This window comes from Sycon ciliatum, chromosome 9 (genome assembly GCF_964019385.1).
Source record: "Sycon ciliatum chromosome 9, ocSycCili1.1, whole genome shotgun sequence".
Taxonomy (NCBI): Eukaryota; Metazoa; Porifera; class Calcarea; order Leucosolenida; family Sycettidae; genus Sycon; species Sycon ciliatum.
Genome location: NC_088651.1, coordinates 12,066,636 through 12,083,213, shown reverse-complemented (window position 1 = coordinate 12,083,213; position 16,578 = coordinate 12,066,636). Strand labels below are relative to the sequence as shown.

General features: G+C 46.0%; 1 protein-coding gene across 1 annotated transcript in view; it reads right to left on the bottom strand.

The window, feature by feature from the left end:
- Window positions 1-16,578, bottom strand: part of LOC135824265 (leucine-rich repeat-containing G-protein coupled receptor 5-like) — an 83,225-nt gene that overhangs the window by 38,900 nt on the left and 27,747 nt on the right. The window contains exons 6-7 of the mRNA XM_065336995.1: window positions 11,055-11,129; window positions 5,960-6,037 (exon numbers count right to left, since the gene is read on the bottom strand). Coding sequence (XP_065193067.1) covers window positions 5,960-6,037; window positions 11,055-11,129 — 153 coding nt within the window. The remainder of the gene's footprint in view (window positions 1-5,959; window positions 6,038-11,054; window positions 11,130-16,578) is intronic.

Genomic DNA, 16,578 nt, shown 5'->3' with positions numbered 1-16,578 from the left:
AGTTTGCAAACCTCCCCTTGGCGCCTCGGACCATGTGACTCTGATAGCTGAATTTCCCACACAAGTATCGGAGGAACCTCCCCATGAGACGAGTAGTCTGGCTCATTTTTATCGTCAAGCTGACTGGACCACAGCCATCAGTCAATGTCCAAACAAATCATAATGTCACCGAGATCATTACACAAGGCATGAAGCAATTCATACCATCTCGTGAACTGGAAACCCGCCCGTCTGACCTTCCTTGGTGGAGTCCTGAATGTTCAGCCCAGGTGAAGGCAAAACAGGGAGCTTGGGAACGCTCCTGCCGACTCCATGTCCACAGCTACGACTGGAGGCCCTGGAGGCGACCAGGCATTGCACTCACTATCTGCGCCAGGCCCAGGCAATACGCCTTGCCAAGCTGAGAGACACACTTTCATGTGGGAGCATGTATGATCGAGAGTCGTGGTCCACGCTGAAGCAAGCAGGTGGTAGTGGGCACAGCACAACCATACCAACTCTTATTGACATTAACGGCGTCCGGGTTACGGTCAACTCCCTGAAAGTAGAGCGCTTTGGCACGTTCTTTTCGTCAAAAGGCAGCCTAGGAGCAGACGGCTTTCCAAACGATCTGCCATCAGACGATCTTTGAACTGTAACACCTCGTCTTGGCTTGCTACCGTCCACTCTCAAACGGATACTGTCAGAAGAGAGCTCAGAAGACTGAATCCAACGAAAGCCAAAGGGTGCTGAAGAATTGTGCCAACGAGCTCTCCTTGCCTGTCGCCCGGTTGTTCTCCTTGTGCTTCCGGCAGCAAGTGCAACCGAGGCTGTGGAAGGTCGCCCGGGTTGTTCCGATTAACAAGAAAAAAGCTAGATCAGACCTGAGCAACCATCGCCCAGTGTCTCTCCTCTGCATTCTCTCCATGACAATGGAAACAATTGTCAACCCCTGTATCATTAACTTCTTCTCTAAGCACATTGTAATCTCCTCTCGGCAATATGGGTTCCGGAAGGCACTCGGTACATCAGATCTGTTAACGATACTGCGCAACGACTGGTCATCCACTGCGGCGAGTGGCAGCGTGGTACATGTACTGGCCATCGACATCGCCGGGGCGTTCAACAAGGTTTCACATCGAGAAATCGTGGACCAGCATGCCTTTTTGGGCAAGATTTGTCGTGTGGGTGGAAAAAAGCTCACATCGTGTAGCCAGTCCACCAAATGCCCTGCGAGCGAATTCAAAGACCAGATTTGGTCTAACTTCTTCATCAATGTTTCGACAGATGACCCGCAAGTTCATCTTCAGTACTTATGTGTCAACTGTCAATCCGCCCGTCAACAGGATCGACAGCGGGAGGCCCCACTGATGCCGATGTTGATGCACACCAGGAAACTTGTAGTCGTGAGTGCAATACTAATAGGTTTAGTAGCAACCACTGACAAACGAGAGGCCAGCTGGAGCATTCACTCCAGTCAGGGCTGCTTGGTCGATGCTTCGTATCAGCAGCTCAGCTCAGTTTGATCAAACAAAGATGTTGCAGATGTGTCTTGCTTTTGTCCTTCCTTTTTCACCGACTCGTCTTGTCATCTCTCCTTCTGTCTTCACCGACTCGTCGTGTCCACTCTGCTCTGCCACTAACGGCGCATTAAAATTTCAGAACTAAATATTGCGACAGAGCCGCTTTCGGCCATATTTTCAAATCATTGCATTCCCAACTCATCACAACCACGCGCTCTTCAGCCGAACCATACAGACACCATACAAACACCATACGGCCCAGAATCTGCGAAAACCAGGCTTAGGGTGAAATTTCACAAAATGACTTTTTCCCATTTTCAGCTTCTACTGGGCATAGGGGGTCAGGAAACAAAATATTACAGGTGTGGGTCGACTCATAGTGGTATTAAAAGCATCTAAAACACACCAGGGTATTGTGTTAAAAAATCCAAAAAAACACAAAATTGTTATCACAGGAAAGAAATGAAGAGAGATCCACCATACTGAAGGAAGAGACATGGATGATTTTTGTTTAGGTGACATGACAAGGTAGGCATGTGGGGGCAGGCTTGTTGTGGCCCCTTGGTGCTGCAGGCTGTAGTGGCCATGCACAGTTCTGCATGAATTTTGTTTGCTCCTCACTCAGCACATTCTGGGGCTGAATACATGTACTGGCATGCTCTGGCGCTACACACCACAAGGAAACCCAACTCCAGTTGAGATGGCACCTTTTGAAAGGTGAATCTAGTACAACTGTTCAGAAACAAGCAAGAACACAGCCTTTCAACCTGTTCCACTGTTCATAGTAAGCGCATAGTGTGCTGGCGTGCTGCAGTATCTGCTTGGTGCTGACCAGCAAGTGAAATATCAGCACGCCGTACGATCCCTTGCAGCTAGCTGTCCAGCGAGGAAAGTCTCGAGTGGGGGCCTAGCCTCTCGATCTGCTCGCTCATTCGCCTGGCATTCAGTAGCACTTCATCGCCAAGGACTTCAATTCAAAACCGTTTTCACACTGCGCTTCAAGCCATTTTCCTCGTGAATTTGCTGCAAACGTATGAGCTCCGCTGCGCGCATTCCCTTTGCGTGACGCCCAGAAACAGCTAGTATCTCTGTACTTCGATTGGCTGGATCGATGTCGTCCAGGTTCTCCTCGCTATCGCCATCACGACTCTAACTGGAGACGATTTCTTCACCATATTCCGCAAGCAGCAGCTAGCGCAGAAATTTCGCCATCCCTGAGGGTAGGAAATGGAATCCGTTCGATCAGCTCAAAACCTCTTCGTTGTGACTAGAGGAGTAGCAGGGAATACTCTACCGGAAGCCCTTTGACTTCCCTGACTACTGAAACCCTTCCTGCCATGACTGCTACTTCTTCAAACAAGCGAGATTCTCTTTGGTTCCACTTCACTGCGCTCGATCGTCCACCCGACACAACCTTTTTACAAAACATCATTTTTCTCAAAAAAATGATTTTCACCCTAAGCCTGGTTTTCGCAGATTCTGGGCCATACAGTGATAACCAAGCGTACTACCGTTGTCGAAGTGAACTCTCCATCATCGATGGGTGCATACTGTTTGGGTATCGCGTTGTCGTTCCGCCCCAAGGCCGGGAAAAGTTACTGGAAGAGTTACATTTCAGCCATCCCGGCATAACCAGAATGAAGTCGCTCGCCCGCAGCTATGTCTGGTGGCCATCGATCGATGCCAAAATTGAACTCAAGGTCCGCAGCTGTGAGCCATGTCAAGCAACCCAGAAGTCTCCAGCATTACATCCATTGCATCCCTGGGAGTGGCCAGGCAAACCCTGGACCCGACGGCACATTGATTATGCAGGCCCTGTGGAAGGCAAGATGCTACTTGTGATCGTCGACAGCCACAGCATGTACATCGGCATGCACGCCGTTCCATCTGCTACATCGACAGCTACCATTGGTAAGCTTCGTTAGTGTTTCGTTATGGTCTTCCGCAACAGCTTGTCTCGGATAATGGCTCAGTGTTCACCAGCTCGAAATTTCAACAATTCTGCTCAAGTAACGGTATCAAACATACCATGGTTTCACTCTTGCTGAGCGGGCAGTTCAAGCAGTCAAACCCGGCTTGAAGAAATTGTCAGGTGCTGGTGGAGACCTAGCATCATGGTTACACCACTTTCTGTTTCATTCACGCTTAACGCCTCAGTCAACAACAGGCCAGTCACCATTTCAGCTGCTTATGAACCGCATGCCACGTTCTCTTCTTGACCTGACGTTTCCAGATACTTCAGCACATGTCTTGAACAGGCAAGGTGCCGCTGTTCACCGTCGCACAGCTCGGACGTCGAATCTCTGTTGTGGTGATGCTGTTGGGGTGATTAACTTCACAGCTACACCTAAATGGATGCCTGGTGTGCTGGAAGAATGTCTTGGTCCAGCCACGTTCACTGTACGTCTGGATGATGGTCACATTTGGAAGCGCAATGCTGATCACATTAGACGCCGTCTTCCGTCCGAGGGAGGAGAAATGCTACCCGAGAGTGCAGGCATATCCGACCGGTCATCACCATCATCAACTTTAACTTTGGCAAGTGCACAGCCGCCGTCACATGCAGATGCCGAATCACCACACCCGACGTCACAGCCAGAGGCCTGCCGCCAGAGTGTGAAATCAACATCATTATCCTCTTCTGCATCTGCTGCATCCTCTGCTGAATCTTCTACTCAGTCTTCTGCTATCTCTGTTAATTCTCCTAGCTCTAATCTGCGCAGGTCTACACGCTCAAGGAAGTCCCCTGATCTTTTGAACTTGTAACTGCAGACCTGCTGGGTTTTGCGTTCAGCTCTCTGTTGATATTTGCAGTTCCTTAGTGTGTTGCATTGAACTTGCTTCTCGTATCAGCAACACATTAAAGTGAACTCATTTCTCATACTAGTGCTTTAAGTGTTCCTCATCTAATGGTGGAGGGATGTGATATGCGTACTAGTGAGCTACCTCACGTGATAGATCATTATCTTTCTACTCCTCTACTCTAAGTTTGTATCAACCGCGCATGCATTTCCGTTGTGCTGCTGAGCTTCCATGTCATTCTAGTTCGGCTTTCTAGCTTTGATCTTGAAGTCAACAGTTCCCCTTTTGTCTTGTCCTGAACTGCTCTGGTGTGATCATAATACCTACTTTCATCGCTAAGAAATGATACCATGTAACACGACCACTTGCGGCGCAGCAAGTGGGAGTGGGCCACAGACAGGCTATGATTTCTGCCAACACACCAGCCTAATTATACTGACCGCACTCCAGCTCCCTCCTACCCCTCTTTGATCCCCTTCGCTCAGCCTTAAAATCCGATTATCAGTTCACTCAATCTTCATACGGTGCACTGCTTTTACTATTGTTTTGTCCTATCCCAATCTCAAATTCTCCCCATTATCGTTTGCAAAGCCGCGTTTAAGCCGGTGCTCCCCTCTTGGATGCACATGTTTCTTTTCTCCTATGTATGGGCGCACAGGAGTAACGATGATTCCGACACCTTAGGTCGGAGGAGTTACTTTTGCCCCGCCCCCACTTCCATCCAATATGTCACCGCCCCCGCTGTGCAGCATCTGATGGTACTGTGGCATTCAGTAAAAAAAAAATGGACTGGTCAACCTCCTAGGTGGTCGGAAATGGTGCTGGAGTAGCTCAAGCGTCTCCTCCGAATTTAGCGAAACTAGCAACTTCAGCAATGAGCACTGCACACCAGCCACTGTCCTTGCCGTTCTGACTGTTTCCGTATTGTATTGTATTGTATTGTGTTTAAGGATTCACCAAAGGCAGTTCGCCTGCCGAGGGGGTTTCCTGTTTTCGCTTGAGTGATGAAATACGTGGGATGGGAAAATTGAGTAACAAAAAAGAAGAGAAAAGCAGAAGAAACATTATAGCGTCAAGGTCAGGTCTTTGCAAGAGTGTCAATGCTGTAAAGTGCGCTTACGAAAAAGTTGTTTAGGGAGAGAGGGAGAGAGAGTCTGTTAAGGTAAGGTGAGGCGGAAGGATCATCAAACATTCACGAAACGCCGACGTCGTCCACGACGCCGTCAAACAGTTGCGGAAGAAGAGCATGCCCACGAGTCTACTGCTGGATTAGCACTGAAGTTGCCAAGCCACCAAGTGGCAAAAAAACAGAAAGAAGAAAATCAACTGCTCAAAAAAGTCTTTGAGAGCGTTTTGCACTTGCATATCCTTCGAGAGCCAAAACTCCATGATCGTTGATCGTATGTCTTCAGCGATTATTGCAATCGAAACCAGAGAGCTTTCTCTTCAATCTACATATTTCGATTATGAGTAGGAATTGACGGAGCTGTGCTTATTTAAATTTGAGCATTTAAAAAAATTACATACGCGGTGTACGCACAGTCATTCCGTAAATGTCTGGGCTCAGAGCCTGGGCGTCATCTAGGATCTCGTAATAGTAGGGGATAAGCAGTCAAACTGGGTCAATATTCTGTAATCTCAACGCCCAAACTCACACGTTACGTATGCCCAAATACCTAATGCTGGGTATCTCATCTCCCCTGATGTTGCTGATCATGTTGTATGAGACGTCTCTGCAGACACGCATATCAAAATAAATGCAGACATACATGTGTCTGAAAAGTCTACATGAGGCGTCTCTGCAGACACGCATATTCAAATAAATGCAGACATACATGTGTCTGAAAAGTCTACATGAGGCGTCTCTGCAGACACGCATATTCAAATAAATGCAGACATACATGTGTCTGAAAAGTCTACATGAGGCGTCTCTGCAGACACGCATATTCAAATAAATGAAGACATACATGTGTCTGAAAAGTCGACGTGGAGACAACAACTTTGTCTAGAGATACATGTTGCTGACTGCGCATCCATTAGTAAGCTCTCAACCAACAGCCACAAAGGGACAATGAGGTCATGTACACATGTCATATTTTCATGACGAAGATTTTCTTGCGACAATCATCAGTGGAAAATATCGTCAATAGAGACCACTAGCAAACTGTCGTTGATGCGTCCTTCTGACATGTCACAATACTGTGGGCACGGAGATGACCAATCGCATTTTTACTCGGGACAGTGGTTGAGTCGTGCTTTCAAAGTTTCAAGCGCGATAGGAAGATCAAAGTGCGTGTTCATGTCAGAAATCCAATCAAAACAGTCGTGTTCATGTTCTATTAGCCAATCACAGTCCTTCGCGAAGCATTTACAAGTTTGATATGAGTGTCAAGCGTGGGTGCATGTCAGACATGTAATCAAAACACTCCTACTCGTGTTTGATCAGCCTTCATCACAGCCCTTCCCGTTGCCCGCAGTGGGCTGTGATTCCATACATCAACCGGAATCGTGATCGTTTCGTGATCACCTGTTGGGGCTGCTCCAATCGTGCGCATGAAACGATTCGAGTTTCCCGCACGCCGGCCTCGTTCCAAGTTTGTCCCAATCGTCGCTCCCGACGGTTTGCTAATGGTCTCCATTAACTCATTTACATAGACAGCTTTGACAAAAGTCGAGTCAAATATTGATCATAATATAATTGTAAACAACTGGCATGAAGGTCGAATGCGTACGAGAACGACTGTAACGCCTACAAAATGTCCTACCAGGAGGCTGTGCAAAAGCGGTTGTCATTAAAATGAAATAACTTCTGTCGAGATTTCCTTTCATTCAATAAATGTATCGTCTTTGTGATAGTTCGTTCTCCATGTGGTACGAGTAATGCCGCAGAAATTTGTGCAGTGCCACGATGTCGCGCTGTCAGGAACAATAATAATTATTGTTCTGATAAAGCGTCAGTCAACGGCTTGACTGGTCCCAATAATGCAGTTGCAAGTCGAACAGGGTATGTCACAGAAGCTACACCTACAACGTCGCTGCTAATTTGTTGAAAACTCCGAAGTGCCCAAGAAAAACATTTGCCTTTGGGTAGGCACCGGCGGATAACGCTAGCAGAATAAATAGCATAATGACCCATGTGGGAAGACCGGCACTGCCCTAGCATAAAGTCTCCAAATGTGACCTTGTCTAGCACAATCGATGTGTGAAAGTAGCACACCGTCCAATCTGTTGGCACCACAGTGAAAAGTAGCGCAGAGAGACACACTGGTGCTCACTGGGACGCTGGCAGCCCTCTGTACCAATGTAATGAAAAAGTAAGCATTCTTTCACTCTGTTTGCCCTGCGATACTGCCATACTCCAAGTGACTGCAGAGGGAAGTCATTATTTCCCACCGCAAGTATTGCCATTTTGTAGCACTATCAGCACTGCTAGCATCATAACTAGCTCAATCGCTCCAAATAACTAGCAGTGCTAGTAGCACAATTTCCACATTTAACTAGCATTATCCGCCGGTGCCTACCTTTGGGCGCTGTGTGATCTCGAAATGATGGCTTGAAACACTGTCAGAAGTGTATTTGGTTCCTTCAATACTCTGTTCTTTGCTACCTTGTTATTCGGAAGAAAGCCCGTTCGGATTTGCGAAATAAAACAACCATCATTATAAAATCACTACGAGCTAGCTAGCTCGTAGCTATAGCGCTAGTGCACAAGGAGATTTTGAAACCAGGAAAGTGGACATAGTTTACCGTAGCAAAGTGCTCTTCCCGCTACGATGTGAGATGCACTTTCGTACAGTAGGGGTGACAGTGCATGGGGTCAGTGTGTACAGGCCAGCAGATCTTGCAAAAATGGGGTGGGCGTTTGCTCCGGACTTTACGGTACATGCCTAAAAAAGCCCGAAGTGCAATCAGTATGTGTGGTATCAAGAGTACATAACCCCCAAGAGTGTGCAGCTGCCTGCACAACCTCTATGCAGTGCTTCGACGGCAGAACTTCACATCACGTGACATGGTTCAAAAGGTTACACTGGCAAACAGTGCAAAGTGACCACAAGAGAGTTGTAGCCAAAGCTGGGTTGCGTACAACCCTGTATCAATCATGCACAGAGTGCAAATAATGTGTACGGGTTCATCACGTGATGTGAAGTTCTGCCGCCGCAGACCCCATAGCTGGAGTTGCACACTCTTGGGGGTTACGTACTCTTGGTGGTATGTGTTGCATGTGTTGTGAGCTGCCTTTGGAGTGAAAAACTTGTCAGCAGCGTCTAGGTTAAAGGGGAAGTTAAGGCAAAAATTAAAATTTCACCAGTTGTAGTCTTCGGGGTGCTGAGTCAAATGGTCGTGGTTCGAGGAAGCTGAGACGCTCCCTTCCTACTTGAATCCCAATCGAACTCACACACTTCCACCGAAACTGGGTGACTGCGCCCTACTAGATGGGGATTTGTATGCAAAATGTCACTAAAAACGCCATTTCGTTCTTATAAAAGCACGGATGACCGCGATTGGCCCATATGTTGTACTCTTTTGGACTCTGAGTCGACTGGTTTTGGTCCGAAAAGGCTGCGATGCAGCGTTCCTCCTTTATTCCCAATCGAACATGGTTGAACAAGCGGTCACGTGCTCCTGGGTGCCCAAATTACCTGATCACCACGCCAGCAGGCGACAACTTTCACACCAAGGTTCAACTCGAGTTCAACTCGAGTGACAGGACTGCACCCAAAAAAGGTCAAACAGGCTAGTAAGTTGAACCCTGCAGGCACGGTGACCAGCTGACTGGTGTACGCAGGAGCACGTGACCACTTGTTCAACCATGTTCGATTGGGAATAAAGGAGGAACGCTGCATCGCAGCCTTTTCGGACCAAAACCAGTCGACTCAGCGTCCAAAAGACTACAACATATGGGTCAATCGCGGTCATCCGTGCTTTTATAAGAACGAAATGGCGCTTTTAGTGACATTTTGCATACAAATCCCCATCTAGTAGGGCGCAGTCACCCAGTTTCGGTGGACGTGCGCGAGTTCGATTGGGATTCAAGTAGGAAGGGAGTGTCTCAGCTTTCTCCGACCAAGACCATTCGACTCAGCACCCCGAAGACTACAACTGGTGAAATTTTAATTTTTGCCTTTACTTCCCCTTTAAGCCTGGTCTCTTAGCTCAATTGTTAATTGTTAGAGCATTGCCCATGAAGAGCAAGGTCCCAGCATCGAGACCTGGCAGGTCTGGCATTTTTTTTTCTTTTTTTCAGGCAGTTCACTTCCCCAACTGATACCTAGTACTGCTCACAATTTATGAAGAAAGTTTCTGCTCCGAATTTTGGAGCTCACGCTTCCTGCCAACTGACTTTCCACTGATCTGACTCACAATTACTGCCGATGTCGCAACATATTGTTGTCCCTCGCTCGGGAATGCGACTAGATGGTTAGAGGGGACAGCGCTGCAAATGGCAAATGACCCTCAGCATCTATTCTCCCAACTCCATGTGCGACACTGATTCACGCGGCTCAGTGAGTGCTACATAATGCAATACTCCCGGAGCAGAAATTTCACTAGCCTACTCAAGCAAAAACTGACGAGGGGTGAATTCTCTGAAACACTGTGTATGGAGGAGGAATCGTTGCTTTCTTGCAGGTTTGACGAGTGGAAGGTTCGACAAGCTTCTCTTGTGCTCCGAGGCAGTTGTTTGTCAGTCAAGTGTCAAGTCAGTCGGCAGGAAGCGCAGGCTGCGACGCTCGGCTTTCTTCATCAAATAGCACCGGTTTCACGTCAGGCGAAATAGCACGTCATAATACATTCGAGATCAGCGGAAAGAAGATGACGACGTCCACTAATTTAGTATCTGTGCACACGAATCTGCTGTGTGTGTTACTCTGTGTGTCAGCTATGGCATCATCGCCTGTGGTTCCATGCCTAGCATGTACGTCTGAACCATCCTGCAAAGTTTGAATGACGTAGATTGAGCGATCGCTCCGCGAAACATACTTTTTGAAATTCTCTTCATAGTATATCTTCCACCATTGAAATTTCGAATTTCTTCGATTTTTTTGCTGAGAGGGGTGGCTTGCAACCTTGATATGGCTTGTTCCAGGCATGCTTTGGAGCTATCGCCTGTTGAAGTAGTGGCGGGGATCTGCCCTGCAACTGCTACAACAAAAAAATGATTCTATCTGAGAAAGGGTGAGACCGCGAATCTCGGTTGAATATTGAGTATTTCAAGCCTTTTCATGACGAAGATGGAGTTCTTTTTGGAGATGGACGTCGCGGCAAAGGACATGGTGTCCGACTTCTGGCGTCTGTTGAAGCCAGGGATTATTTGTCCAGTCAGGTCGGCAGCCTAACCGTCGGTAAGCTTGTGTTTGGATCCCGTTTTGCTCGATGTGGTAGATCACAAACAATTTGATATCGCACAAATTGATCTCAGCATCGTGCGTACGGTATTTTATATTCAGAAAATCCCAAAGTGTCTCTGTGTGGCCGTCCTATGCCACGAGAAACTCCAATCAGGCTCCTATGTCCTCTGCCTTCATGATTGAATGTCCACTTCGTTTGAACAAAGAACACAACAATCGAGGACGGCTTTGCAATGAAAAATACAGCTATACTGGAGCTGAAAACAAGAAGAAAAAAACGTGCTCAGGATGAGACTCGAGTACACGCATACTCTCCCAGCAGGTGAAACGCAAATTGTTGTGAAAAATGCGTGTCGCCGACTGACCAGTAATTTCGCCTGACGCCTGTCTTTTGTATTCTTACAATTTGTTCATGGCGTGATCAGCGTCGTCGAACATGTGGGGAGGTAAGGAAGTGAGCTTGTTGTGGTCGAGGTACCTGCAGTAACAATAGAGAAGATATTCGGCCAAACATAAACAATGACACCTGATACGGACGGCATGATGGCTGACTTAGGCCCTAGTGCGTTGCCCAAGGTCGTGGATGGTTGCCCAAGGGTTGTGTTCCCTACATGCTACAGGGTAGATGATGAAATGTTACCCACTATAAATAAATATAGGGCATGCAATCAGCACCATGTTTGTGGTACAGTTCATACATTCCATATGCATAGACAAATAATATGGTTCAAGGGAGGAGGAAGGTCCCAATCAGTATAGAAAAAAACACTGAACCCCTAGTTTATAAGGGAATATAAACACAGCTTAAACACTAGGTGTAGCCGAGGTGTTCATAGGCAGTGTTTTTAAAGACATTGCTTATATTCCCCAATAACGACCTTTCATAAATACCCACACTCATTAGTGACCAGACTATCAACAGTATAAAATTTAATATGGCAATCAACAGTACTAACTGCACTGTGACATTGTTCTGCTTCTCTCTTTCGTTTTCGCACCTCTTTCTGTTTTTCGTAAAAGTGTTTGATTTAGTATTCCATCCATAGTTACGTACGCTCACTGAAGATCCTAACGAGAAAACCATTCTGAACTCTTCTTTTCTCTTTTTTACTCGTACTTTTCTCATTCACAATTCTCTCGCTTGTTTTTTTTCCCGCATGTTTGTTATTATTGTAAAAAAGCATGGTTACCGCACAGTTAGTACTTTTGGTTGCCGTATTAAAATTGCTGTCCCTGAAACACTTCATCATCTCGTGGCAAACGATGCCAATATTGAATGAGAGAGGGGCGATAGCCAACCACGGCCAAATCAACAAAAGAAAAGTAGTAGACACACAAGTATAAGAAAGAAGAAAGAAAGAAGAGAATTCAAAAGAAAGATAACTCAAGAGATACGAAATACACAGTGGCCCAGAACAAGTGAATACTTAGCGAAGTAAAGTAGAAAAAGTGGAAAGTCTTTGGCATGCAAGTCTTGAGGTCCTGTGACAGCACCGACCAATGAGTATATGCCAAAAATAGAGGGGACTTCAGAAGAGATACGGAAGCAGAGAGAGTTTCGGGTAGCTGCTGAGGACTGATGAAACCAGCTAAGCTGGGATAAAGCATGAGGTGGGGCAAGACCAAGACGAATTTTATGAATTAGTTTACATGATGAAAGTCTGAGCCTGTTAGAGAGAGGGCAGCCGGATGCGATAGCATAGACAGTATGAGAGGGCGTCAAACGGGGAATAGCAAAGACTGCGCGAATTAAGCGACGATGTGTGACTTCGAGACGATTCATGAGCGATGTGCTGATGCCAGCACAAATGGAGGAACAGTAGTCAAATACAGGCAGAACATAGCATTTTTACAGCATTAAATGGCAATCACAGGGGAAATGAGATAAGTGAGAGGAGAGGAAGCAAACAATAGAACTTGCACGTTTCCCCAGGTACGTAATGTGGAGATCAAAGGACAGATGCTGATCCAGGACAATCCCTAGTTGTTTGTGCTGATCAACTATTGAGATACAGTAACAGTCATCAGGGAACGTGAAAGGCGAGGGACTTAATACAGACAAGTCACTATTGGGACGAGGAGGAAAGCAAAGAATAGCGGTTTTAGATGCGTTTGGCTTCAGTTTCCAGAGCGTCATCCGATTGACAACTTTGTTGATGTGGGTCTGCAATGTCACAGGTGCAGCTGAAAGTGAAGAGGAGAAAACATGCAATGCTGTATCATCTGTGCAGAGGTAGGTATGTGGAAGGGAGGCCAGATCGTTTACATAAATGATGAAAAGCAGAGGACCTAATACAGAACCTTGGGGAACACCAGACTCTACTGTGGCTGGGCGAGACAGATGTCCCCTGAAAAGAACAAACTGGCTGCGGCCAATCAAGTAGGTAGTGAGCCAATTGTAAACGTTGCCAGAAAGCCCGAATGCTCTTAGCTTACAGAGTAGACCTCTAGTCCATACCGAGTCAAAGGCCTTGTTAAGATCAAAGAAGCAGAGCAAACTAAATTGTACAGTGTCCTTGGATTGATGTAAGGCCTGTACCAAACGCAACAGCTGCCAAGACGTGGAGTCCCTACGACGAAAACCGGACTGGGAAGGACTGAGGAGAGGGTTCACATGAGGATAGACATGATCAAAGACTGTTCACCAAAGGGATGAAAATGTCATGTTGAAAAGGAGACTAAGGGGCACGCGATTGCTGGAGAAAGAAGTTGAAGAAGCTCATGACTAATGCCATCAACGCCTGTGGCCTTCTTCAGCTTTAATTGACTAATATATTTCTTGATGCGGGAGGGGGTTGTGGAAGCAGAGGTAAGTGGCGGTATGTGGTGTTGGGGGAAGTCAGGCATAGACCAAGAAGGATCGTCTTTGGTCCCGAAGTTTACGAACTGCGTATTTAGCGCGTCAGCAATGGTAATCGAATCCGTATGAACAGTATTCTCCTCACAGAGCTGGGCCACGCCATTACCATCCGAAGAGGCAGTAGTACCTGATCGTGCCTGACGGAAAAACTGAAAAAGGTTGGGTGCTGGAAGGTTGCCATGGGCTGAGCTGAGGGACGTCAATGAGGAGATAAACTCACAATGGGCTTTGCGAGACATATTCCGGTCCTTGTTCCGCTCAGAGTTGTAATGGGTGAGATTGTCAGGACTGGGGTACTTCTTGTACAGGTTGTAAGAGTCTCACTTGTGCTCTGAAGCCGCATGGACGTTGACATTTTACGACTCGCGCGCAACCGCGACTGCACTCGTGGCTGCACTGAAGTAATATTTTTGGGTCACCCGACTTTTGTGTTGAAAAATCGTGGTGAGATCGCCAACGAAGAAGTAGTTTCTTTTTTTAGTATTTCCTTTCTTGTTGATCAGTGATTGTGTGGTGCTGACCACTTCACTGTCATTCTGTCCGTGGAGGAGTCTAAGGTTGCATCCTTCTAACATGGAAAGATGAAACAGGAAAAGGGAAGCGTTTGCTCTGCGAGAAAAATGAATCGCCTTGCTTTAGATGGAAAGAAAAATGTTGCAGAAAGCGATGGTGATAGTTTCTAGCTGCTAGCTCTTAGGAGATTGAGCGATAAAGCTTCTACATACCGTATGTCAGCGTCTTTAAAGCCATGGCCTTATATTCGAAACACCGCTGCTTTCCTAGATATTTTAGATGCAAAATTACTCACCCACTACGCCATGGCATAAAACTTGATAAAAGTCAAAGTCCACACAGAAATTTCAATCTAACTCTACTTGTTCACCCTTCCTGCTGGGCTGTAAGTTTGTTAGTATAGTACTTTATAATATTCCTTCATTTTTACAAAACATACTTCAAATGTCTTTTCATTTATGGAGCCTATGGCTTTATAACTGAGACTGGCTTTATAATCGAATATACCGCCATGGCTTTAAGGGTTCGGACATACGGTAATAATTTGGACGTGACGTGATCTCTGCGGAAGGAGAGGACGCCACTTCGATTTCTAAGGAATGAGCAGAGGTACGCAACGCGAACTAGCTACAGTCTCTCATCGTCGCCTGCAGAATTTTGATGGCAAGTGCACATCATTTTGTGTTCTTCCTGATTTCAAGAATTGTTGAGACTAGAAATACCATGTACTAGGTTGCACTATCTGCATCGTGAGGAGCTGATTTTGGACAACATATTCCCAGTGCTCTGTTGTGGTATTGCACTTGTTGCAACTTGCAAGTGAGCATGTGGTACAGGGCTGAGTATTTGATTTGGTGTGATTTTCATGAAATATAAACACTTCAAATTCATGATATTTCCTAACATGTTCGTGTGTTATACATTTGATAATGTCCCATGATGAAATGAGGATTATAGTGAAAATCAATTTCTGTCTCTGTCTCTGCAAAGCAAATAGAGGGAATAGTAGTACGAGAAAACGGTGAAGGACTTCCACCAGATGGCCAACCTCATCACCCCAGCTGTAACATCACCCCAGCTGTAACATCACCCCAGCTGTACCATCACCCCAGCTGTAACATCACCCCAGCTGTAACATAACTCCAGGTTGTAGATGCTGTATGGAAAAATATAAGTTCCTCTACACAGTGCTGCTGTTGTTCCAGTGAAGGTTGAGAATAATGAACTTCTAGAATGAATTTGAAAGCAGAGTTATATACATAGAATGATATGAAGAAGCGCGATCCCGTGCTTAGAGGTAACAGACGTGCTAAGTGCGAACACACGGAGAAAAGGCGAATGACACTGCTACGTGCCATAACTGTACCGTGGACATTATTGATACTTGCGCAGCAGATTCAAGCACTCTGAAATTTTAACAGTCATGTAGCACACAAAGCAGTCACGGCCAAGAACTTATTGCTGTTTAGTCTCACATCCTATACTTGTTTTGGGAATGTGCCTGAGTAGCGTACACTCCTCAAATTCTAATTGCGTGTGTGCTGTTTCCTTGCAGGCATTTCGTGTTGCGACTCTGAGGTGTGCTGTGCCATCCCTGCTGTTACAAGGCAGCTATTGACAATGACTCAACCTGGCAATGCTGACCTCTACCTGCTGCTCATATGGAAAGCCTACCGCGTGTATTGTTTGTCGCAAATAGCGGTAGCACGTGAGCAAACAATTGAATGATGCTCAACCTTGTCGTAGCTAGATAATGGTTTTGCTAGTAAACCAGAAGAACAATGCCTTAGTATTATCCTTGACTTGTAACATTCTGCCATTCCTCTAACAATACCTGCTGCACCCCATCAAATATGCAAAATTTGTCTAAAAGTCTCTATTTCCGGTGGAAATATCAGTTGTAGCCAAAATTAAGTCGGCCACCCGTTTTTCTTCTGTGTTTTCTTTTTTGGAGGTTATTCTCCACACGGTTTGGTAATTGGAACATGAGAATTATCACTTTGGGCACCTGACCCTCTGTTTTGATCACTTAGACTGTTGGTTCCTTATCTGCTAAATTAGCCCTAAAACCCTTCATTGTGGCTCAATTTGATTCAAATAAAGTGCAAAACGTTCATAGTAGACCCCTTTATGATGTGGGAAGTGAAAAAGGCCAGGTATGATTGTTCTTGTGGAGTTAGAGACCAATACCTGATGAAAATCGCAAAAAAATAAACTAACATAATGTCCTCTTCCTTTCTATAACTTGTTGAGGTTGTGATTTTCAGAAAAGTGAGTTCGGTGACACCCTTTTTTTCTTTGAGATTTGCATTCCTCAAACATATTTTTTCATTCTTCATACATTTTTCCCTTGATTCAGCCTCTCTTTGGTCAGAAATTAACTAGACTATGACATAGGTGCGAGCCACATTAACTTTGTTGTGGCCTGGACGTGATGATTGGACTTTCGCTGGCAAGAATACATTAAATAAAGCGTGGTAGAAAGCTATCAGGGTAGTATCCACATTTTGATTTTGGACACGCAGAACCAGAGGCCAGTCAACATTGGCAATAG